The sequence below is a fragment of the Hippopotamus amphibius genome, chromosome X (assembly GCF_030028045.1).
Source record: "Hippopotamus amphibius kiboko isolate mHipAmp2 chromosome X, mHipAmp2.hap2, whole genome shotgun sequence".
In the NCBI taxonomy this organism is placed as follows: domain Eukaryota; kingdom Metazoa; phylum Chordata; class Mammalia; order Artiodactyla; family Hippopotamidae; genus Hippopotamus; species Hippopotamus amphibius.
The window spans coordinates 79,417,462-79,441,904 of NC_080203.1; the positions used below are offsets into that span (position 1 = coordinate 79,417,462).

The following is a 24,443-nucleotide window of genomic DNA, read 5'->3' on the forward strand; positions in this document are numbered from 1 at the left end:
ACTTTAATTTAAAAAAAAAGAAAAAGAAACTTGCCCAGGATAATATAGTTAGTAAGTAGCTTAAGTGGGATTTTAAAGCAGTTCTTCTTGCATCTGAAGTTTACATATATATAAACTTATGCTTTCCCACTCAAAGAATCTGAATTATTTTGATGTATTTCCTTCCAGTACTTTTTGGGGGGTCTACATTTTTTGTATTCTACTTTTTTCATATTATGTTTCACCATAGGCATTCTGCTGTGTTTATAAAAGTATGTGTCCTCTCCCTTTTGATGGCTGTAATAAAATCCATTAAATAGGTCTACTTAATCATTCTCCAATCATTAGACATTTTATTTGTTTTCAGTTATTCATTGTCATTAATAATGTTAAATGCCTAGCTTTGGGCATAAAGCTTTTTCCTTTATCCAGGATTATTTTTCAGATGTGGTTTTCCAGAAGTGAATTTACTGGCTAAAAGGATATAAACAAAATATTAAGTCTTTTGGTCAATATTGTCAGCCTGCTTTGGAAATTTACAACTCTTGGAAGACACTGTATTATTTGACCTTGCTGAACCTCAGTTTTCTCTTTAATAAAGTGATAATGATAAATAATATGACTTCAGAAGCACCTAGCATAGTGCCTTTCCCTTCCTCTTCCTTTTCTTAATTTTTTGCCCTTTTCTCCTTTGAAATTTTCCAAAGGTAGTTAATTCTTGCTGGGCTATCCTTTTAATGCTCTAGGACGGCTAGACATTACTGAAGAATATTGCATTCAGTTTTCCAAGCCATGCTTTTTAGTGGTGGTGGTGCAGGCAATGTTGTTGTTGATAGTGGTGGTGATGACAGTGGTGGTTTTGCAGGCTTGTTTTCTTCCTTCTCTAGCAAGGTTTCTTAGTCACCATTCGTCTTATCTTAAGAGAGGGCAAGTATGCAACTCCTCCCTGCTCTTTAATAACTATTCTCTCTCACAGCACTCTAATGGATAGTTTGATCTTACTAAAGCTTTTGTTTTTATTCCATTAACTCTAGGGAGCCATTTCCACAGTTATCTCTCAGAAGAGTATGTAATAATCCATGAGTTTGGTTAAAAATACACCAGTAAGAGGCCTTACAGGACTTTGTGACTCTAAGCCAGAAGTAACTATGGTCCAAACTTCTTTTTTTTTTTTAATTTATTTTTATTTATTTTTTTATTTTTTTGGGGGTACACCAGGTTCAATCATCTGTGTTTATACACATATCCCCGTATTCCCTCCCTTCCTTGACTCCCCCGCCTCGAGTCCCCCCCCACCCTCCCTGCCCCAGTCCTCTAAGTCATCTTCTATCCTCGAGTTGGACTCCCTTTGTTATACAACAACTTCCCACTGACTATTTTAGAGTTGGTAGTATATATATGTCTGTGCTACTCTCTCGCTTCGTCTCAGTTTCCCCTTCACCCCCCGTCCCCTCCCATACCTCGAGTTCTGCAGTCCATTCTCTGTATCTGCATCCTTATTCTTGTCACTGAGTTCATCAGTACCATTTTTAGATTCCGTATATGTGAGTTAGCATACAATATTTGTCCTTCTCTTTCTGACTTACTTCACTATGTATGACAGATTGTAGTTCTATCCACCTCATTACATATAGCTCCATCTCATCCCTTTTTATAGCTGAGTAATATTCCATTGTATATATATGCCACATCTTCTGTATCCATTCATTTGTTGATGGGCATTTTGGTTGTTTCCATGTCCTGGCTATTGTAAATAGTGCTGCAATAAACATTATGGTACAATTTTCTTTTGGGATTTTGGTTTTCTTTGGGTATATGCCCAGGAGTGGGATGACTGGATCATATGGTAGTTCTATTTGTAGTTTTTGAAGGAACCTCCAAATTGTTTTCCATAGTGGCTGTACCAACTTTTGCTTGTCTGGAAAGCTTTTGATTTCTCCCTCAAATCTGAATGAGCTTCTTGCTGGGTAGAGTATTCTTGGCTGTAGGTTTCTCTCTTTCCGGACTTTCAGTATATCCTGCCATTCCCTTCTGGCCTGCAGAGTTTCTGTAGAAAGGTCAGCTGTTATCCTTATGGGTTTTCCCTTATATGTTGTTTTTTGCTTTTCTCTTGCTGCTTTTTATATTTTTTCTTTGTGTTTAATTGTCATTAGTTTGATTAATATGTGCCTTGGTGTATTTCTCCTTGGGTTTATTCTGTATGGGACTCTCTGTGCTTCTTGGACTTGCTTAATTATTTCCTTTCCCATGTTGGGGACGTTTTCCACTATAACCTCTTCAAATATTTTCTGAGACCCTTTCTTGTTTTCTTCTTCTTCTGGGATGCCTATCATTCGAATGTTGGTATGCTTAATGTTATCTCTGAGGTCTCTGAGGCTGTATTTTATTCTTTTTATTCCTTTTTCTTTTTCCTGCTCTGTGGCAGTTATTTCCCCCATTCTATCTTCCAACTCACTTATTCGTTCTTCTGCCTCAGTCATTCTGCTGGTTATAGCATCTAGAGTATTTTTAATTTCAGTTATTTTGTTATCCATTGCTGTTTGTTTTTCTGAGTTCTTATGAACTGTTTCTTGTACTTTCTCTATTTTGTCATCGAGATTTTGTATCATTTTTACTATCATTACTCTAAATTCTTTTTCAGGCATTTTTCCTATTTCGTCTTCATTTATTTGGTCTTGTGGGTTTTTTTCCTGCTCCTTTGCCTGCATGGTGTTTCTTTGTTTCCTCATGGTTGTCCAAACTTTTGGGGTTGCTTGTCCTGGCATTAGAGATGTTTATAGAAGACTGTCCAAGCCTCAGACTAATGTCCAAGTATTGGATTAAACGAATATTAAGTCAGCTATGTCAGGCTCCCCGCAGCCCTTTCTGGTGTCCGAGGCCGTGTGCTGGAGTTCAGCTGGTTCTCTGTGGGAATTACTGCATCCTTCCATGCATTCCCAATGCATCTGTGGAGAGGGATGCACTCCATGTTTCTCTACTTCGCCGCCATCTTTTTTCTCCTGGGCACAGTAAAGCCAATCTGCTGACACAGTTTTGAAGGTCCGAAGTCTCCAATCACGGTGTCAATAGGGCTGCATTCTCTCTAGAGGCCTCAGGGAAAAACCGTCTTTTTCAGCTTTTCCAGGCTGCCTGTGTTCATTAACTTCTAGCTCCTTCCTAGTTTCACTCCAACTGTGAGTCCCAGCTCCTACTCTGAAGGAAGTTTTATGGGAGCTCTAGTAAGCCTTCGGAATAAATAATTTTCACCTAGGAAGGCAAATGGAAAGTTCACAGGGAAGAACTGCGGCAAAGCCTCTGTCATATGATAGTGACTTTCGGCGAGATGAAGTTTGGGGCTCCCCAGGCGGCCACGAGCCGCCCGCCGGCGTGAGGGCTCTGTTGTTGTTTTCCTCGGGCCCAAACCTCTTGATTTCGCCCTTGAAGCATTTCTCAACTCACTTATATACATGAGCAAAGAAGAATGAATATGAGACCTTTTGGGTAACCATAACAATATTTGGGTTGCAATTAGATAAGAGATAAGTATATCACAGACGTACTCTGGCTGTGACTGGAGACACATTGTTATCTTAAAGTGTTTAGAGCAAGCAATGGATTAAGGTCCCTTTATGACTTTTCGACTAGCTGTGTGACCTTGGGCAAGTCAGTTTCCATTTCTGGACCCCAGTCTCCTTACAAATAAAATGAGGTAGGTGGAATAAGATAGAGGATCTGTAAAAGTCTGAGTCACTTGCACAGTAGGGGACCAGAAGGCAGACTCTACCTTGATTTTGCTAATACTTCTTGCCTGTTGTTATACACCTTAATAAGTTTTTGTTTGTTTGCTTGTTTTGCTTCTGTTTTATTTTTTTAAGCTCTTTATTGGAATATAATTGCTTTATACTCTTGTACCAGCTTTTGAGGTACACCAAAGTGAATTAGCTGTATTTACACATATATCCCCACATCCCCTCCCTCCCGCGACTCCCTCCCACCCTCCCTGTCCTGGCTCTCTGAGGCCTCACCCATCATCGAGTTGATCTCCCTGTGTTATACAGCAACTTCCCACTAGCTATCTATTTTACAGTTGGTGGTGTGTATATGTCTATGCTACTCTCTCACTTCGCCCAGCTTCCCCTTCACCCCCCACCGCCCCAATGAGTTTTAAAGTCTTCTGGGGGCTTCCCTGATGGTGCAGTGATTAAGAATCTGCCTGCCAATGCAGGGAACATGGGTTCGAGTCCTGGTCCAGGAAGATCCCACATTCTGCAGAACAACTAAGCCTGTGCACCACAACTACTGAGCCTGCTCTCTAGAGCCCTTGAGCCACAACTAGAGAAAGCCCGCATGCAGCAATGAAAACCCAACACAGCCAATAAGTAAATAAGTAAATAAATAAATAAATAAATAAATAAATAAATAAATGTAGAAAGTCTTCTGATTATCAGATATAAGGCCTTTTAGAAACCAGATATTGAATAATGAAATTTTCCTTGACTCTAAACTTAATTGATTTAACAAGTATTGAAGCTCTTTTTAATTGAAAGTAAGGATCAAAAAGCTCTGTCCTCAGTGGAACTGGTTAAGAAATGACCTCTGGGAAGCTGCTTCTACATAAAAGCACTCAAAACATTGGCAGAAATCACCACAATCAACTTTATAAGCCCTAGAAATTAACGGAAATTTGCAACAATATAAGGTATGTTTATTCAGGAAAGATGCTAGGTAATTGAAAGAACAGTGAGCTTTGTAGTGTTTCAGTTTGCCTTATTCCTACCCCCTCTCTCCAGCTCCACAGCACCCTTGAAAACTAACAGCTGTGCAGTCATGGAAGTTGTAAAATCCACAATTCTAGCAGCAGTTGGAGAGGGCAGAATGGGTTTGAAGTTCCTCTAAACTTGAAAAAATATGAAATGTAGGTCTTGTCTTATTTGAATTGACTCAGAGATGACACTGCAAATATATTTTTAAAGGGAATTTTCAAAAGCAATTAGTGACAATTGTTTAGCACTGCAGCTGCCTCAGGATGCAAAAAGAATAGTATCAAACAAGAAGCTGACAAATAAACCTGTCAGGAAAAACTGGAGAATGAGATGTCTGTAGAGAGCTTTGAAAAGTTGCAACATATTTCTGGAAGTATAGAAAGTCATGCACATGTGTAGGGCTTTTGCTCAAGTCGAAAGAGACATGAGAAGGCTCTAATATTTGATGTCTGGCTGACCTTCCACCTCTGTACAAGCAGGAAGTGAAAACTAAGGCAGAGTTATAAACCATATAGGTAAGTATTGAAGGTGTACACCAACACACACACAGCCCTTCAGCAAAGTCTGGGAGACTTATTGGTTTAAACCATGTAAATAAATCTCTGTCCATTCATTAGCTGACCACTAAGCAACTGACCAGAGATTACAGTGGCTTTACATGACAAAGAATACAGACTTTGTAGAATTAGTGCACAAAATCAGTAAATGACCAGCAACAACAAGAAGGGAAAGGGGGTTCTGATTTCTAAAGTTGTCACATTGCATTATTTAAAGTGCTCACTTTTCAACAACAGAAACATGAGACGTGCAAATAAATAAATCATGACCTATCAATAACGAAAAAAAATTCAATAGAGACTGTTCCTGAGGACACAAAATCATGGAACTAAATAGAAAAAGATTTTCAATTAGCTAGTTTAAATATATAACTATTAAATTGTAATTGATTTAATTATTTAAAAAGAATCACCACTGAAAAATTGTGGGGTTCAAAAGTACAATGACTGAAATGAAAGATTCGCTACAGGGTATTGGGAGAAGAGAGAATTGGTGAACTTAAACACATATGAATTGAGATTATTCAGACTGAGGAAAAGAGAGAAAAAATAATTAAGAAAATGAACAGAATTTCAGAGGTCATGGAATATCATTAAACATAACAACACATGTATAATGGGAGTACCAGAAGAAGCAGAGAGAGAGAGCAAAGTCATAAATGATATTTGAAGAAGCAATGACCAAAGGCTTGCAAAGTATGGTTGAAAAACATTAATATCCTCATCAAACAAGTTCAACAAATTCAAAGGAAGACAAACTCAAAGAGGTACATGCTGAAAGACACCACATGCAACCTGTCAACAGACTGCAACAGAGAATCTTTTTTTTTTAAAATTTTATTTATTAAAAGTTTTAATTTTATATTGGAGTATAATTGATTTACAGTGTTGTGTACAGCAAAGTGATTCAGTTTTACATATACATATATCTATTCTTTTTCAGATTCTTTTTCCATATAGTTTACTACATAGTATTGAGTAGAGTTCCCTGTGCTATACAGTAGGTCCTTGTTGGTTATCTGTTTTATAAAGAGCAGCGTGCATATGTTAATCCCAACCTCCTAATTTATCCCTGCCCCACCTTTCCCATTTGGTAACCATAAGTTTGTATTCTAAGTCTGTGATTGTTTCTGTTTTGTAAATAAGTTCATTTGTATCATTTTTTTAGATTCCACATTTAAGTGATAGCCTATGATATTTCTCTTCTGTGTCTGACTTACTTCACTTGTATGATAATCTCTAGGTCCATCCATGTTGCTGCAAATGGCATTATTTCATTTTTTTTTTGTGGCTAATATCCCATTGTATATATGTACCACATCTTCTTTATCCATTCTTCTGTTGATGGACATTTAGGTTGCTTCCATGCCTTGGCTATTGTAAATAGTGCTGCAATGAAGATTGGGGTGCATGTACCTTTTTGAATTATGGTTTTCTCCAGATATATGCCCAGAAATGGGATTGCTGGATTGTATGGTATAAGGAACCTACATACTTTTCTCTGTAGTGGCTGTACCAATTCCCACCAACAGTGTAGGAGGGCATCATTTTCTCCACACCCTCTCCAGAACTTACTGTTGTAGACTCTTTGATGATGACCATTTTGATCAGTGTGAGGTGATACCTCATTGCAGTTTAGATTTGCATTTCTCTAATAATTAGCGATGTTGAGCATCTTTTCATATGCTTTTTGGCCAGCTGTATGTCTTCTTTGGAGAAATGTCTATTTAGGTCTTCCGCCCATTTTTTGATTGGGTTGCTTGTTTTTTGATATTGAGCTGCATGAGCTGTTTGTATATTTTGGATATCAGTCCTTTGTCAGTTGCATCATTTGCAAATCTTTTCTCCCATTCTGGGCTTGTCTTTTGGTTTTGTTTTTGGTTTCCTTTTCTGTGCAACAGTTTTTAAGTTTAATTAGGTCCCATTTGTTTATTTCTTTGTATGGTATTAGAGTGTTCTAATTTCATTCTTTTACATGTATCTGTCCAGTGTTGCCAGCACCAATTATTGACAAGACTGTTGTTTCTCCATTGTATATTCTTGCCTCCTTTGTCATAGGGTAATTGACCATAGGTGTGTGAGTTTCTTTCTGGGCTCTCTGTCTTGTTCCATTGATCTAGAAGTCTGTCTTGGTGGCAGTACTGTATTTTTTTTTTTTTTTTAGAACTTTTATTGAGATACAATTAACAGACAATAAACAGCATATATTTAGAGAGTACAACTTGGTATCCCAATCTCCCAATTCATCCCCCCCAACCCTCCCCGCTTTCCCCACTTGGTGTCCATGTGTTTGTTTTCTACATCTGTGTCTCTATTTCTGCCTTGAATTTCCTCTTTCATTAGCATTTGCCTTATGTATTGAGGTGCTCCTATATTGGGTGCATATGTATTTATAATTATCTCCTATTCTTGGATGGATCCCTTGATCTTTATGTAATGTCCTTTCTTGACTCTTGGAACATTTTTTACTTTAAAGCTTATTTTATCTGATATGAGTATTGCTACTCCAGCTTTCTTTTGATTTTCATTTGCATGGAATATCTTTTTCCATCCCCTCACTTTCAGTCTGTATGTGTCCCTAGGTCTGAAGTGGGTCTCTTGTAGGCAGCATATATATGGGTCTTGTTTTTGTATCCATTCAGCCAGTCTGTGTCTTTTGGTTGGTACATTTAGTCCATTTACATTCAAGGTAATTATCCATATGCATGTTCTTATTACCATTTTCTTAAGTGTTTTGCTATTGTTTTTGTAGATCCTTTTCTTCTCTTATGTTTCCCGCTTAGAGAAGTTCCTTTAGCATTTGTTGTAAGGCTGGTTTGGTGGTGATGAATTCTCTTAACTGTTGCTTGTCTGTAAAGCTTTTGATTTCTCCGTCAAATCTGAATGAGATCCTTGCTGGGTCGAGTATCCTTGGTTGTAGGTTCTTCCCTTTCATCCCTTTAAATATACTGTGCCACTCCCTTCTGGCTTGCAGAGTTTCTGTTGAGAAATCAGCTGTTACCCTTATGGGAGTTCCCTTGTATGTTATTTGTTGTTTTTCCCTTGTTGCTTTTAATAACTTTTCTCTGTCTTTAATTTTTGTCAATTTGACTACTATATGTCTTGGCGTGTTTCTCCTTAGGTTTATCCTGCCTGGGACTCTCTGCACTTCCTGCACTTGGGTAGCTATTTCCTTTCCCATGTTAGGGAAGTTTTCAACTATAATCTCTTCCAATATTTTCTCGGGTCCTTTCTTTCTTTCTTCTCCTTCTGGGACCCCTATAATGCGAATGTTGGTGCGTTTAACATTGTCCCAGAGGTGTCTTAGGCTGTCTTCAGTTCTTTTCATTCTTTTTTCCTTATTCTTTTTCGCATCAGTGATTTTTACCATTCTGTCTTCCAGGTCACTTATTCGTCCTTCTGCCTCAGTTAATCTGCTCTTGGTTCCTTCTAGTGTATTTTTCACTTCAGTTATTGTGTTGCATATCTCTGTTTGCTCTTTAATTCTTCTAGGTCTTTGGTAAACTTTTCTAACTTTGCATCCAGTCTTTTTTCAAAGTCCTGTATCATCTTCACCATCATTATTCTGAATTCTTTTTCTGGAAGGGTGCCTATGTCCTCTTCATTTAGTTGTTTTTCTGGGGCTTTATCCTGTCCCTTCATCTGGTACAAAGTCCTCTGCTTTTTCATTTTCTCTACCTTTCTGTGGCTGTGGTTTTCAGTTCCACAAGATGTAATACTGCTGATACTGCTTGATACTGCTGTCTGCCCTCTTGTGGAGGAAGCTGTCTAGGAGGCTCGTGGGTGCTTTCTGATGGTAGGGACTGATGGTGGGTAGGGCTGGGTGGGCGGAGCTCAGTAAGACTTTAATCCGATTTGGTGGGCAGAGCTCAGTAAAACTTTAATCTGCTTGTCTGCTAATGGGTGGGGCTGTGTTCACACCTTGTTGGTTGTTTGGCCTGAGGCTACTTAGCACTGGAGCTTACAGGCTCTTTGGTGGGGCCAGTGGTGGACTCTGGAAGGGTTCATGCCAATGAGAACCTCCCCAAACCCCCACTGCCAGTGCCCCCATCCCCTCGGCGAGCCACAGCTGCCCCCCACCCCCACAGGCAACCCTCCAACACCAGCAGGTAGATCTGGTTCAGTCTCCTATGGGGTCACTGTTCCTTCCCCCTGGGTCCTGGTGAGCACACTTTTTTGTGTGCCCTCCAAGAGTGGAGTCTCTGTTTCCCTGTGTCCCGTGGAGGTCCTGCAATCAAATCCCGCTGGCTTTCAAAGTCTGATTCTCTGGGGATTCCTCCTCCCGTTGCTGGACTCCCAGGTTGGGAAACCCAACGTGGGGTTCAGAACCCTCACTTTAGTGGGTGGACTTCTGCAGTATAACTGTTCTTCATTTCGTGAGTCACCCACGCAGCATTTATGGAATTAGATTTTAACGCAATTTTGCCCCTCCTACCATCTCATTGTGGCTTCTCCTTTGTCTCTGGATGTGGGGTGTCTTTTTTGGTGAGTTCCAGTGTCTTTCTGTTGATGATTGTTCAGCATTTAGTTGTAATTCCGGTGCTCTTGCAAGAGGGAGTGAGTGCATGTCCTCCTACTCCGCCATCTTAATTCTATCCCAATAGTTTCAGTACTGTATTGTTTTGATTCCTGTACCTTTATATTATAGTATGAAGTCAGGGAGCCTGATTCCTTCTAGGTCAGTTTTTCTTTCTCAAGATTTCTTTGGCTATTTGGGGTCTTTTATGTTTCCTTAATTTCTATTTCTGATCTTTCATTGTTTAGTGTATCAGAATGCAAAAGATTTTTGTGTATTAATTTTGCATCCTGCAACTTTACTGAATTCATTGATTGGCGATAGAAGTTTTCTGGTGGCATATTTAGTATTTTTATGTATAGTATCATGTCATCTGCAAACAGTGACAGTTTTACCTCTTCTTTTGCAATTTGGATTGCCTTTATTTCTTTTTCTTTTCTGATTGCTGTGGCTAGGACTTACCAAACTGTGTTGAATAGAAGTTATGAGAATGGACTTCCTTGTCTTGTTTTGGATATTAGAGGAAATGCTCTCAGATTTTCACCATTGAATATGATGTTATCTGTGGATTTCTCATATATGGCATTTATTATGTTGAGGCAAGTTCCCTCTATGCCCACTTTCTGGAGAGTTTCTGTCATAAACATGTGTTGAATTTTGTCAAAAGATTTTTCTGTATCTATTGAGATGATCATGTGGTTGTTATTCTTCAACTGGTTAATGTGGTGTATCACACTGATTGAATTTTGGATACTGAAAAATTCGTTCATCCCTGGGATAAATCCCACTTGGTCATGTTGTATAATCCTTTTAATGTATTGTTGAATTTGGTTTGCTAGTATTTTGTTGAAGATTTTTGTGTCTATATTCATCAGTGATATTGTCCTTTATTTTTTTTCTGGTATATTTTTCTAGATTTGGTATCAGGGTGATGATGGCCTCATAGAATGAGTTTGCCAGTGTTCCTTCCTCTGCAATTTTTTGTACTAGTTTAAGAATGATACGTGTTAACTCTTCACTAAATGTTTGATAGAATTCACCTGTGAAGCCATCTGGTCCTGGACTATTGATTATTGGGAGTTTTTAAATCAGTTTCAATTTCAGTACTTTGGTTAGTCTGTTCATATTTTCTGTTTCTTCTTGGTTCAGTCTTGGAAGGTTGTAGCTTTTTAAGAATTTGTCCACTTCTTCTCGGTTGTCCACTTTAATGGAATATAATTGCTTGTAGTAGTCTCTTACGATGATTTGTATTTATGTGTTGTCAGTTGTAACTTTTTTTTCAATTCTAATTTTATTGATTTGAGTCCTCTCCCTTTTTTCTTGATGAGTCTGGCTAAAGATTTATTAATTTTGTTTAAATTTTCAAAGAACCATCTTTTAGTTTCATTGATCATTTCTACTGTTTTCTTCATCTCTATTTCATTTATTTATGCTCTGATCATTATGATTTCTTTCCTTCCTACTAACTTTGGCTTTTGTTTTTTCTTCTTTCTCTAGTTGCTTTAGGGGTAAGTTTCACTTGTTTAGTTGAGAGTTTTCTTGTTTCCTTAGGTAAGGTATTATTGTTATAAATTTCCCTCTTAGAACTGCTTTTTCTGGTCCCATAGGTTTTGATCACCATATTTTCATTGTCATTTGTCTCTGGGTATATTTTGATTTCCTCTTTGATTTCTTTAGTGATCCATTGATTGTTTAGTACCATATTTTTTAGCCTCCACATGTTTGTGTTTTTTAAATTTTTTTGGTCCCCCCTGTGGTCGAGTTCTGATCTCATCATGTTGTCATCTGAAAAGATGCTTGATTTGATTTTAATTTTCTTAAACTTACCGAGGCTTGCTTTATGGCCTAGCATGTGATCTGTTTTGTAGAATGTTTCCTTTGCACTTGAAAAGAATGTGTATTCTGCTGCTTTTGGATGCAGTGCTCTTTAAATATCAATTAAGTTCACCTGGTCTAATGTGTTATTCAAGGCCTGTGTTTCCTTACTGATTTTCTGTCTGGGTGATTTGTCCATTGGTGTAAGTGGGGTGTTACGTCCCACACTATTATTGTGTTACTGTCTATTTCTCCTTTTATGGCTGTTAGCTTTTGCCTTAAGGTACTCCTATGTTGGGTGCATATATATGTGTAAATTTTATATCTTTTTCTTGGATTCATCCCTTGATCATTATGCAGTGTCCTTCTTTATCTCTTTTGACAGTCTGTATTTTAAAGCCTATTTTGTCAAGAGATGAGTAATTCTACTCCAACTTCTAGGGAACTTAAATAACAATGCTTCATCCCTCCTCATAACAATTAAACCTGGATCCACCTGCTAAGTGTCAAAAAGCCTAGTTGGTGTGACACAATACAGTTGTAGAAATGAACACCCAGTGGTTGAGTTAGGAAATAAAGCTTAATTACCTAAGAGTATGTTATTATATTGAAACAAAAAAAATGATTGAACAAAGAATATGATAACATTAAAACTATGTTCTTATAGTACAGAGAGCAGTAAACCCCAGCTAGTCTCGTTTTTTCTTTATTTCTTTTTTAAACTTTTAATTTTTTTAACTTTAAAATATTGTAAATTTTTGTTGATCTTTGTCTTTTTCTTATTATATTTCACCCCCAGCTTCTTGACCCAATCTTATCAGAATTTGGTCAATAGGCCCAAAAACAAAAATATAAATATATTTGTCCATAGTAACAGAGGGGAATCATATGGTCTTATACAACCCTTCATGCAACATCTACCATTAGCAGACATCCTGATCACACACCTCTACTGATAATAGTGGTATCCAACTTATCTAGGTATACCCAGGACTATCATAATTATAAAACTGAACAACCCATATTCCAGGAAAACCTACAGTGCCAGTTTGTCCAGGACTGTTAGTCACCCTAAATGACAGGGGTGCACTCTCTCCTGAGGTAGGCCATTTCTCACTTTCGGTATGACTCCATTAAAACCCTTTCCTTCATATTAAGCCTAAAACCATCTCCTTGCATTCTGGTTTTGTTTTTCCTTGGGTTCCTGAAGAGCTTTTGTGGGAATGTAAATACAAAAGGCATGCGATATATTAGAAAGAACAGTAGATGAGGTAAGAGATGATGAGGATTCTAGTTTAGTGGAGAGAAATAGAAGGAGTATGACTTTTAGAGAGAGAAAGACCCGGATTTTTATTCTCATTTTATCATCTTTTTGCCATGTGATATTTGATAAGTGACTTGACCCCTTTGAGCATTAGTTGCCTAACTTGTCAAGTAGGCATGATGATATACCTGCGAGTGTTGTTGTAAGGACTAAATCTTTAAGAAATTGAATGTAGAGTGCCAACACATAGTAGATAATAAACATTATCCCTTCTTCCCTGTCCCAAATTTCTGCTCTTCTAGTGTTAGTTCTGCCACTTACTGGAAAGGTGACTGGGCAAGTCACTTCTTCCTCCCTGAAATTCAATTTATACATATATAGATAAGCTAAATATTCTTTAGTATCCCTTCAAACTCTAACTACTATTTTGAACTTCCTAACATTTTACCACAAACAGGAAGTATATTCTCAAATGGTATCTGAATTAAAGAGAAGATATTGAAAGCCTAGAAAAACAGATGCACTCATATTAATATTTTAAATCAATAATAGATTTTCCTTCCTAGGAAAACTGGACACCTAGTCCAGCATTCTTAGTACCTAGGAAGCTAAGTTCACAATCGATACAGGACATCAGACAATGGCATTTCTTTCTTATGAGGATTAATTTGCTGCATACACCCAGGGAAGTCACTGTTACAAATACAGAAAATTAGAATCTCAAAGTCAGCATAAAGAAGAAAAATACCCTAATCAGAAAGAGTAAATAGGAAAAGATGAAAATGTCCACTGATCTCCTGTCTCCAAATATTTTATGCTACCAAAGGAGTCAGGGATATATATTTTTGTTATTCTGGCACTTTTCCAGGGAAGATCAGTTTGCCTCTGAAGGAAATGTGAGAAGTACATATATTATTGGAAGTATGTGATATTGGAACATTTAAAGGAAAAGTTTGACCTCCTGAAATGTAATTGTGTTAAGCCCTTTGACCCAGGGTTTAATCCTCACAATAAATTTATTACGTATTCCTAATTTGAATGGGAGGAAACTAAGGCTCAGAGAGACCAAGCAACTTGTTCAAGTTCACACAGAAAATAAATGGTGGAACTAGGTTTCAAATTCAAATCCACCTTGCCATTCTCATACTGCCTACACCTCCAGGTAGGGGTAACCAAAGAATAGGTCACTAAATGACATCTGAACAGATGATCAAACAGAAATGGGAAGAGGTGCTACCACCAGCAGCTAGGCTTTTTAAAATGAATCAAGCTTTGTTATTCATAAGGAAAAAAATTCAAAATTCAGCAATACTAAGGATGCCTCTCAGTGATCTTGGGACAAATGATTACATTATTTTATATGTTGAGATATTATTTACACATAAAATGCACCATTTAAAAGTGTGCAATTCAGTGGCTTTTAGTATATTCACAGAGTTGTGCAAACATCACTGCCATACAATTGCAGATCATTTTCATCACCCCCAAAAGAAACCATAACCCCTTAGCATCAATCCCCATTCCCACCTTCCTCCTACATTCAGTGAACCACTGAATATACTTGCTGTCTTTATGGATATGCCTAGTCTAGACATTTCATTTAAATGAAATCATACAATATGTGGATTTTTGTGACTAACTTCTTTCATTGAGCATAATGTTTTCAAGGTTATTCCATTTTGTATTAAGTATCAATCCTTTGTTTCATTTTATTGCCACATATTGTTCCATTGTATAGCTGTATCAAAAAACTGTTTAACCATTCAGCAATTGATGAGCACTTTCATTCCTTCCATTTACTGGCTATTATGAATCATGCAATCAATAACATTTATATATAGGTGTTTGTGTGAATATGTTTTCAGTTCTTTTAGGAATATACCTAGGCATAGACATGCTGAATTCTGTGGTAACTCTATATTTAAGTTTTTAAAAATCTTATGCTCCTTTATTTATTTATTTTTTAACATTTGCCAAAGTCACTTTAAACTTATACAGTGTTATATGTCAATTATATCTCAATAAAGCTGGAGGAAAAAAAATTGGAGTAGGAGCATTAGCAAAAACCAAAAAAATAAAAACAAAAGAAGAAAAAGGAAATAAATATTCAATAGGTACTGAACTTTTTCTTCTGTTATCCTTAGATTTGATGCCTTCCTCTTGTGGCCATATTGGCTTGGGACACTGCTCTCTATCTCTTGTCCCATAGATTTATGCCCACTTGCCTATCAAGTACCATGATTAATTTGATTTATCTTTTATTCTGTCCTTTCAGCTGAATCCTTCAAGGAATTTGCCGAATTGCTCAATGAAGTAGAAAACGAGAGGATGATGATGGTAGGTCGTTAACACCGGGCCTAGAGCCAAGATCATGGCTGATCTTGGGAATTTTTCTTGTCCTCACTGGTTGGAGTGACACTGTGTTGTTTCAGTTTCTTTCTCATTGCTACCTGGGTACTGTGAAGACAGGAAATCGACCTGGTTATTCTTTCTCAACTTCCCATCCTGAGAGTTTAGCATTAGGTAGAGGGAAATTAGTCTATTCATTTCAGTGAGATAAAATTTCAGAGGACATTAAATTTCGCTGTTGAACATATTGATAAAAATTATGGTCTTTAGTGTTCTTAAATTATCTATTTATTTATGTGTTTATCTGCTTTTAGAAATAATATGGGCTTTATTTATATTTGACATATGATTGTCTTATTTAAATCCATGTAAAAACTTTTTTCCTTACATTTAAAGTCTAATTTATTAATATTAATAGACTTTAGCATTTAGAGCAGTTTTGATTTTACAGAAGAATTGAGTGGAAAGTACAGAGAGATTTTGTATACAGTTGCCCTTTGAACAACATAGGTTTGAGCTGTGTGGGTCCACTTATATGTGGGAGCTTTTCAGTGAATACTACGGTACTACATAATCTGAGTTTGGTTGAATCTGTCGTTGTGGAACCACAGATACTGGAGGACTGACTCTAAAGTTATATGTGGACTTTTGACTGCACAGGGTGGGGGGGTCACTGCCCTTAAGCCTTGCACTTTTCAAGGTTAAACTGTACTCCCTTTCTTCCCCCCATCCCTCCCGGTACAGTTTCTCCTCTTATTATCTTTCATGTGTGGTATATTTGTTTCAATTAATGAACAAACATCAACACAGTATTATTAACTAAAGTCCATTAGTTACATTAGGGTTCACTTTTCATTGAATATTTTATGGGTTTTGACAAATGCTTAATGATATATATTTATCATCAAAGTTTCATCATACAGAATATTTTCACTGCCCTAAAAATCCCCTGTGATTCCCCCTTCCTTCTCTGACATTCAAATCCCTGCCAAACACTGATCTTTTTACTGTTTTGCCTCTTCCAGAACGTCACATAGTTGGAGTTGTATAGTATGTAGCCTTTTCAGATTGGCTTTTTTGACTTAGCAATATGCATTTAAAGCTCCTCTATGTCTTTTCATGGCTTGATAGCTCATTTCTTTTTGTCATTGAATAATATGTATGCATATATTATAATATATATTCTATTACATGGATATACCATGGTTTGTTCATCCCTTCACCTACTAAAGGATATCTTGGTTACTCTCAAGTTTTGGCAATTATGAGAAACATGCCATACACATTTGTGTGCAGATGTTTTTGTAGAAGTAAATTTTCAACTCTTTCAAGTAAATTCCAAGGAATGCAATTGCTAGATTGTGTGTAGAGTATGTCTAGATTTGTAAGAAACTACCAAACTGTCTTACAAAGTATACCATTTTGCATTCTCACCAGCCATGAATGAGAATTCTTGTTGCTCTATATCCTCACCAGCATTTGATTTGATGTTGGCTGTGTTTTGGGTTTTACCCATTGTAATATGTGTGTATAATGGTATATCTTTGCTGTTGTAATTTGCATTTTCCTGATGACATTTGATTTGGAACATCTTTCCATATGCTTATTTGCTATCTGTAGATCATCTTTGGTGAGGTGTCTGTTCGCATACTTTGCCTATTTTTTAAATTGGTTTGTTTGTTTTCTTGTTTGTTGAGTTTTAAGATTTCTTTGTATATTTTGGACGCTAGTCCTTTATCAGAAATGTGCTCTGCAAAAAATTTTCCAGTCTGTGGCTTGTCTTTTCATTTTCTTAACAATGTCTTTTGTGGAGCAGAAGCTTTAAATTTTAATGAAGTCCAGCTTATCAGTTCTTTCATAGATCATGCTTTTGGGGTTGTATCTAAAAATCATCACCAAACTAAAGATCATCTAGATTTTCTCATATGTTATCTTCTAGGAGTTTTATAATTCTATGTTATACCTTTTGGTTTATGGCCCCTTTTGAGCTAACTGTTGAGAAAGTGTAAGTGTCTCTAGATTCCTTTCTTTTTTTTAATGTGGATGTCTGGTTGTTTCATCACCATTTCTGAAAAGACTGCCCTTTTTCCATTGAATTACCTTTGCTTCTTTGGCAAAGATCAATGGACTATATTTGTGTGGATTTATATCTGGGCTCTGTATTCTGTTCCACTGATCTATTTGTCTATTTGTTCAGCAGTATCAAACAATTTTTTTATAAAATTAAAAAAATATTGAAGTATAGTTGATTTCAATATTGTGTTAGTTTCATGTATAACAGCAAAGTGATTCAGATATATATATATTCAAATTATTTTCCATTATCAGGTATTACAAGATGTTGAATATGGTTCCCTGTGCTATACAGTAAATCCTTGTTGCTTATCTATTTTATGTATAGTAGTTTGTATCTGTTACTCCTATATTCCTAATTTATCTCTGCTTCTCTCCTGTTCCCCTTTGGTAACTGTAAGTTTATTTTCTATATCCGTAGGTCTGTTTCTGTTTTGTATATAGATTCATTTGTATTATTTTTTAGCTTCCATATGTGGTATCATATGATATTTGTCTTTCTCTGTCTGACTGTCTTAGTATGATAATCTCTGCATCCATCCCTGTTGCTGCAAATGGCAATATTTCATTCTTTTCTATGGCTGAGTAATATTCCATTGTGTATGTAGGTTTATATATACATATACATGTGTGTATATACATATATGTATATATAAATATATATAAATGCATATCTATATCTATCTATCTATCATCTATCTATCTAGCCCATCTTCTTAAGCCAGTCATATGTTGTTCGGCACTTGGGTTGTTTCCATGTGTTGGCTATCGTAAATAGTGCTGCTGTGAACATTGGGGTGCATGTATCTTTTCAAAGTAAAGTTTCAATTTTTTTCTGGATATATGCACAGGAATGTGATTGCTGGATCATATGGTAGCTCTGTTTTTAGTTTTTTAAGGAACCTCCATACTGTTTTCCATGGTGGCTGCACCAATTTACATTCCCACCAACAGGGTGTGAGGGTTCCCTTTTCTCCACATCCTCTCCAGCATTTATTATTTGTAGACTTTTTTATGATGGTCATTCTGACCAGTGTGAGGTGATACCTCATTGTGGTTTTGACTTGCATTTCTCTAGTAATTTAGTTGAGCATCTTTTCATGTGACTGTTGGCCATCTGTATGTCTTTGGAGAAATGTCTATTTAGGTCTTTTGTTCAATTTTTGATTTTTTTTGATATTAAGTTGTATGAGCTGTTTATATAGTTTGGATATTAACTCCTTGTCGGTCACATTGTTTGCAAATATTTTCTCCTATTCCGTAGATTGTCTTTTCATTTTGCTGATGGTTTCCTTTGCTGTGCAAAAGCTTTTAAGTTTCATTAGATCCCATTTGTTTATTTTTGCTTTTATTTCTTTTGCCTTGGGAGACTGATCTAAGAAAATATTGCTATGATTCATGTCAGAGAATGTTTTGCCTATGTTCTCTTCTAGAAGTTTTATGGCGCCATGTGTTACATTTAGGCCTTTAAACCATTTCGAGTTTATTTTTGTATATGGTGTGAGGGAGTGTTCTAATTTCATTGATTTAGATAGCTGTCCAGCTTTCCTAATACCGCTTGTTGAAGAGACTATATTTTCTCCATTGTATATTCTTGCATCCTTTGTCATAGATTAATTGACTGTATGTCTGTGGATTTATTTCTGGGCTCTCTGTTCTTTTCCATTGACCTGTATATCTGCTTTTGTGCCAATATCATGCTGTTTTTTTAAGATTTATGTATGTATGTATGTACGTATGTATTTATGGCTGTGTTGGGTCTTTGCTGCTGCATGCGGGCTTTCTCTAGTTGTGGTGAGCAGGGACTACTCTTCATTGTGGTGCATGGGCTTCTCATTGCAGTGGCTTCTCTTGTTGTGGAGCCTGGGTTCTAGGCATGCAGGCTTCAGTAGTTGCAGTATGCAGACTCAGTAGTTGTGGCATGCGAGCTCTAGGGTGCACAGGCTTCAGCAGTTGTGGTGCACGAGCTCAGTAGTTGTGGCACACGGGCTTAATTGCTTTGTGGCTGTGGAATCTTCCTGGACCAGGGATTGAACCCATGTCCCCTCTATTGGCAGGTAGATTTTTAACCACTGTGCCACCAGGAAAGTCCCTATCATGCTGTTTTGATTACTGTAGGTTTATAATGTTGTCTGAAGTCTGGAAGGTTTATGCCTCCAGCTTTGTTCTTTTTCCTCAGGATATCTTTGGCAATTCTGGGTCTTTTGTAGGTCCATATAAGTTTTAGGATTATTTGTTCTAGTTCTGTAAAAAATGTTAAGAACCAATGCTAGACTATCTTGATTACTCTACCTTTGTAGTAAGTCTTAAAGTAGGGTATGAACTTTAGAACCCATTTATCAAAATCCACAAAATAAGTTGCTGAGATTTTGATTGGAATTGCATTGAATCTATAGATGGGACAAATTGACATCTTAAAAATATTGAGTCTTACTATTCATGAACATGGGTTGTCTCTCCATTTATTTAGACCTGCTTTGATTTCTTTCATCAGAGTTTTATAGTTTCCTCATATAGATCTTGTACATATTTTGTTAGATTTATTCCTAAGTATTTCTGTATTTTTTTGTGGACTCTTAGTAGTTTAAGAAGTAATCTCTTTGTATGGTCCTTAGACCTGTACCACCAGTGTCACCTGGGAAATTGTTAGAAATGCAGGTCCTTGGCCACACCTCAGAGCTATTTGAGACTTAAATGTGGAAGTACCTATGTTGGTCAATATTTATTTTTCTTTTAATCTGTAATCACTCTTCCTTTTCAACAGTGTGGTACTGGCTTATCAGAATACTGCTGCCATTTCATCTAGGCTCCTAGAGAGTTAGGATTGAAGGTAGGGCCTTTTAAGCAGGGAAATTAGTGATTTAGCCTCTAATAGTGGCTGTGCCACTAACTTACTTGTTGACTTCACACTAATCACTTTATTTCTTCTAGTCTCTCTTTCTTTATATGTAGAATGAGAAAAATTATTCTCACCTCCCAAATTTGTTGTAAGTGTTCCAAAGGATAAAAGGAATATGGAAGTGTGTTATAAATAGCAAAATGCACTGATTATATAAACGTTTCTAGTTATCTTTTGTTGCCCCCAAGATTTGGCTTGTGGAAATTTGACTTGGAAATTCTCTTCATGTAAGAGATTTGCTTCTAAAGATAGTTAAGAGAGGCCAATATAGGTAGTTTTCCTGGAGGCTGTTAGATGCCCCACTAGCTTATCTACACGCTATTAGATGTTTTCTTCTGTCATAAGAGTTTGTGGACCACTACCAATGTTGATCTCAAAGGCATTTACCTCCATTTCATTCAGATAGCACTGGAAATGTCAGCTGTACATCTTTTCAGCCTAGATGTTTCTTAATCTCTTTTATTTACCCAATTACAAAGGTCTAAAATATTGAAGTAGGATTCACCATTTGAGATGTTTTTCTCACCATAATTGCTGGCTGTTTTCCACAAGACTGAGTCATTTTCTTCTGTCTTTAATTTTGTTGTGCCCTTTTGTTCCCTCAATTCTTCAATCATGTATTGAGTGTTGGCTCCCCATTTCCTACTTAATTCCAGGAATGCTGTGAAGGTTAGGCTCAATGAAGGCCTTTTACAACATGCCAGGAATTCATTGCTTGACTGTACCTCTCTCATTTCCTGGAACCGTGGTAAAAGGACTCCTGTACCTCAGTATGGTAGATGTTAAACAGCTTTTTGTCATTTCTATAAGAAGAGGCCAAAAGAAGCTTTAGTGGAACAGGAAGGAAGTTCACAGCCGAAGCATGTGACAGCTGCGAATGTCTAGTCATTCTCATAAATTGATTTTAAATTGTGAAAGAAACTGTGGAGGGAATAAATGAAGAGGAGCATCCTATCTTTTATTTCTTAAAAAGTGCAGTGGCAGAGGTTGTAGTACCTCTGAAGGTGGCCCTTAAAAGTCTGGATAACAGACTTTCTCTATGATTAGAATAGGAGGTTTGCCTAGATGCCTTTCTGACTCTGAAGGGGACTCTGTTGGCAATGATAAGGTCTGTCTTTGAGGACTATGAAGAGCGACCTAAAACAGTGTACCCTCAATGCCTTCTTTTGGTAGTTGGTTAACCATCAAAAATTCGTGAGCAATTCTTCACTACTGGATTGAATGCCATCCCTGTTTTAGTAAGTGGCCTATTTAGTTTTTTTTTCAATCAGAACCAAATTTTAGATAAACTCATTAATGTGTTTAGAATGTCACTTATACTGGGGCTTCTACTTTGATACATTAGGTAGGAGCTTTTGTCCTAGAGAGCTCACAAAATGAATGCAGTGATCAGAAATGGAATAAAGGCCAAGTTTACTTAAAAGGGCTTTTTTGAGGAGTTGTTAGACTTCTAAGGAGTTTGAGCATAAAACTGAATGTGAAAGAAAGAAGAGTCAATCCTCAGTGCGACATTTTCCTACATTCCTAGCTCTATTTCTGGCAGAAATTAGTATAGTAATCAATGAATGTTAAAAAGAGGAAAAGCTTCAGAGTATCTATTTATGTTGTAGGAGACAGGGAGCAGTATTGCCAATGCAATTAAGGGAAAACTATCAACTTCAATTTAAGTGAATCATGTACTACTTTCCTAGACTGGGGCAGGGCCAAACATGTAAAATAGTAGCCTTATGAACTCTGTGAGAAGTTACTGGCACACTTATGCAAGAAAATCCCCCATGGAACGTGAAAAACTGGCAGCTGTACCATCCTTGGGGTGCTTGCATATGCAAGGGCTCGGCTGAATATCCACATAGAGGCTTGACACATATTACTCTCTTTAGAAGTGGCATGTTCACTTCTTATTTAAAGACAAACTTCCTGAATGTTTCCCAGTTGGCCACTTGTGTGTTAACTTCGTGAAAAAGGAAATAATTTTTTCTAATTATATACTCCTACATAACACCCTATGCCAAAACTTAGTGACTTAAAACTATTTAGTTTTCTCTCATGATTTTGTGGGTCAGGAATTCACACAGGGGTCAGCTCAGAGATTCTTCTACTCTATGTGGTGGTATTCACCTGGGAGGTGGGGTGATATGGAGGGTCCAAAATAGCTTCACTCACATATCTGACACCTTAGTGAGATGACTGAAAGGCTGGGCTCAGCTAGACTTTTGACAGGAGTGTCTACATTTGGCATCTCTAGCTTGGTAGTCTCAGGGTAGTCCAACTTCTTATATTGTGGCTTAGGGCTCATGGGGAGTGTTCCAAGGGAACCAGGTGGAAGTTACTGGCCTTTTATGACCTAGCATGGGATATCATGTAGTATCACCAAACCCACTCATATTGAAGGTAGAGAGAATAGAGACCTTCTTTCTCAATGGGATGAGTAGAATTTGTGGCCGTGTTTTAAAACTTCCACAATAGTAAAGAAGAAAAATTACTCCCTGTACGTGATCTATGACACCAATGACTTAGTTTATTTCCAGGTGGGTACACAAAGTTGATAGCACATAATTCACAATCCTTGGAACTATAGAGTGTGTTGGGCAAGAGAGACAGGCTGATACTTTTAGTAAGAGAATTATTATTTTCAATCAAGGATAGCCACTGGTGTCTATTTTTGATACTAGGGCTGCTCGTGGAACTTTGGATGAGCATTTGCCCATTTAGTTGAACGTTGAATCATACCTGGATAGAAAATAAGAGGTTCAAAGTGTCTATAGGACTTGGATGCAGTATGTACTGGGTTGGCCAAAACGTTCGTCTGGGTTTTTCCATAAGATGTTATGGAAAAACTCAGACGAACGTTTTGACATCTTATGGAAAAACCCAGACGAACGTTTTGGCTAACCCAACATTAATGCCTCAACTCATCTTGCTTTTTGTTGGTAGTTTAAAAACTGTTTCTTAGTCTAGAGAATACAGAAGTGGTCAAAACTGCCTTTCTACTCTGTCTTCTATTTTTGTTGTAAAGGCATATGTTGTCTTACTGACACGTTGTCTCATCTGATAATGAAGCCAGTCCCTCATTTTCTTCTCTTTTAATAGATCAAAATTAAAGTGCAGCTAATTCATATCTCTGAAGAAACAAACCCCACTTTTTGCATTGGATAGGAGCAATCTCCCAAGAGGTTTATATGAAAACAAAGCTTTGTATGTGTCTGCCTGCCCACTGTGCAGGGGATTCAGTTTGGATATGTTTTTATATATCCAAAACCATATTAATGCCAATATTTTTAGTATCTGGACAGGCTGTTCCTGTCAGGTTCTGAACATAACAGTTAAGTTGTTTGAAGGCCTGGACCAGTATTCTCTGTGTTGCTGTAATGCACTCCTAGTTCTGGGGGAAATGTTCTGGTTTTGTGACACACAAGTACACGGCTGGAAATGATTTATCCTGGGATTTTTCCTGATACTATTACTGCTAATTCATTTGCCTCCCATGAAATGATTTTCACTTGGTGCAATTGGCCTTTTCATGTATTTTCCATTTCCTTTCTCTTCTCTTTCCCACATATATTTCAGACCTCTTGTGTCTGTTTTGGGGCATGACTCTGGATATTTATTGATTAAAAACTCAGATCAGACTACCAGTAAAGTTACAGAGAAACGCCCCTATTGTTCCTTCTTTCATTTCCTCTCAAAGCATTTGACTTTTTTTAGGAGAAAAAGTTTAATTTTATAATTAAAACTTGATTCCACACCTCTCCAACTTTGGTATTAATATTATCTCTGATTTTCAGAGAGTTTGATTTCCACATACAGTTATATTTATCCCCAGATACATCATAAATATTGAAAGACTTGAAAGCATCAACTTAATCCCAATTTGCCATTATATTTTTACTGAAAGAATAAAATTTTGGTGAGTAGTTAAGGAAATTAATCCAAATGTCCAATTATACCAATACCTCCAATTTAAAACAAATTAAACAAAAGATAGAACTGTGCCTTTAAAACTTGACTGTACACATAAATTACCTAGGGTTTTTGTTAAAATAAGGATTTTTATTTGATAGGTCTGGGGTGGAGGCTGAGATTCTTCATTTCTAACAAGATCCCAGATGCTGCTGCTGCTCCTGTTTAGTGGGCAATATTATGAGTAGCAAGAACCCAGAAGATTTTTTGAAACCCTTGTGAATTTAAGTGAAATATTCACTTTAACATTTCTTCATAAGCCAGTTTATATAAAGCTAGGTCAGTTACT

General features: G+C 37.0%; 1 protein-coding gene across 5 annotated transcripts in view; it reads left to right on the plus strand.

Annotated features, from left to right (window-relative positions):
* Window positions 1-24,443, plus strand: part of OPHN1 (oligophrenin 1) — a 648,185-nt gene that overhangs the window by 229,236 nt on the left and 394,506 nt on the right. For all 5 annotated transcript variants that reach the window (XM_057717522.1, XM_057717521.1, XM_057717520.1 and 2 more), the window contains exon 4: window positions 15,149-15,210. In XM_057717522.1, the coding sequence (XP_057573505.1) occupies window positions 15,149-15,210 (62 nt within the window). The remainder of the gene's footprint in view (window positions 1-15,148; window positions 15,211-24,443) is intronic.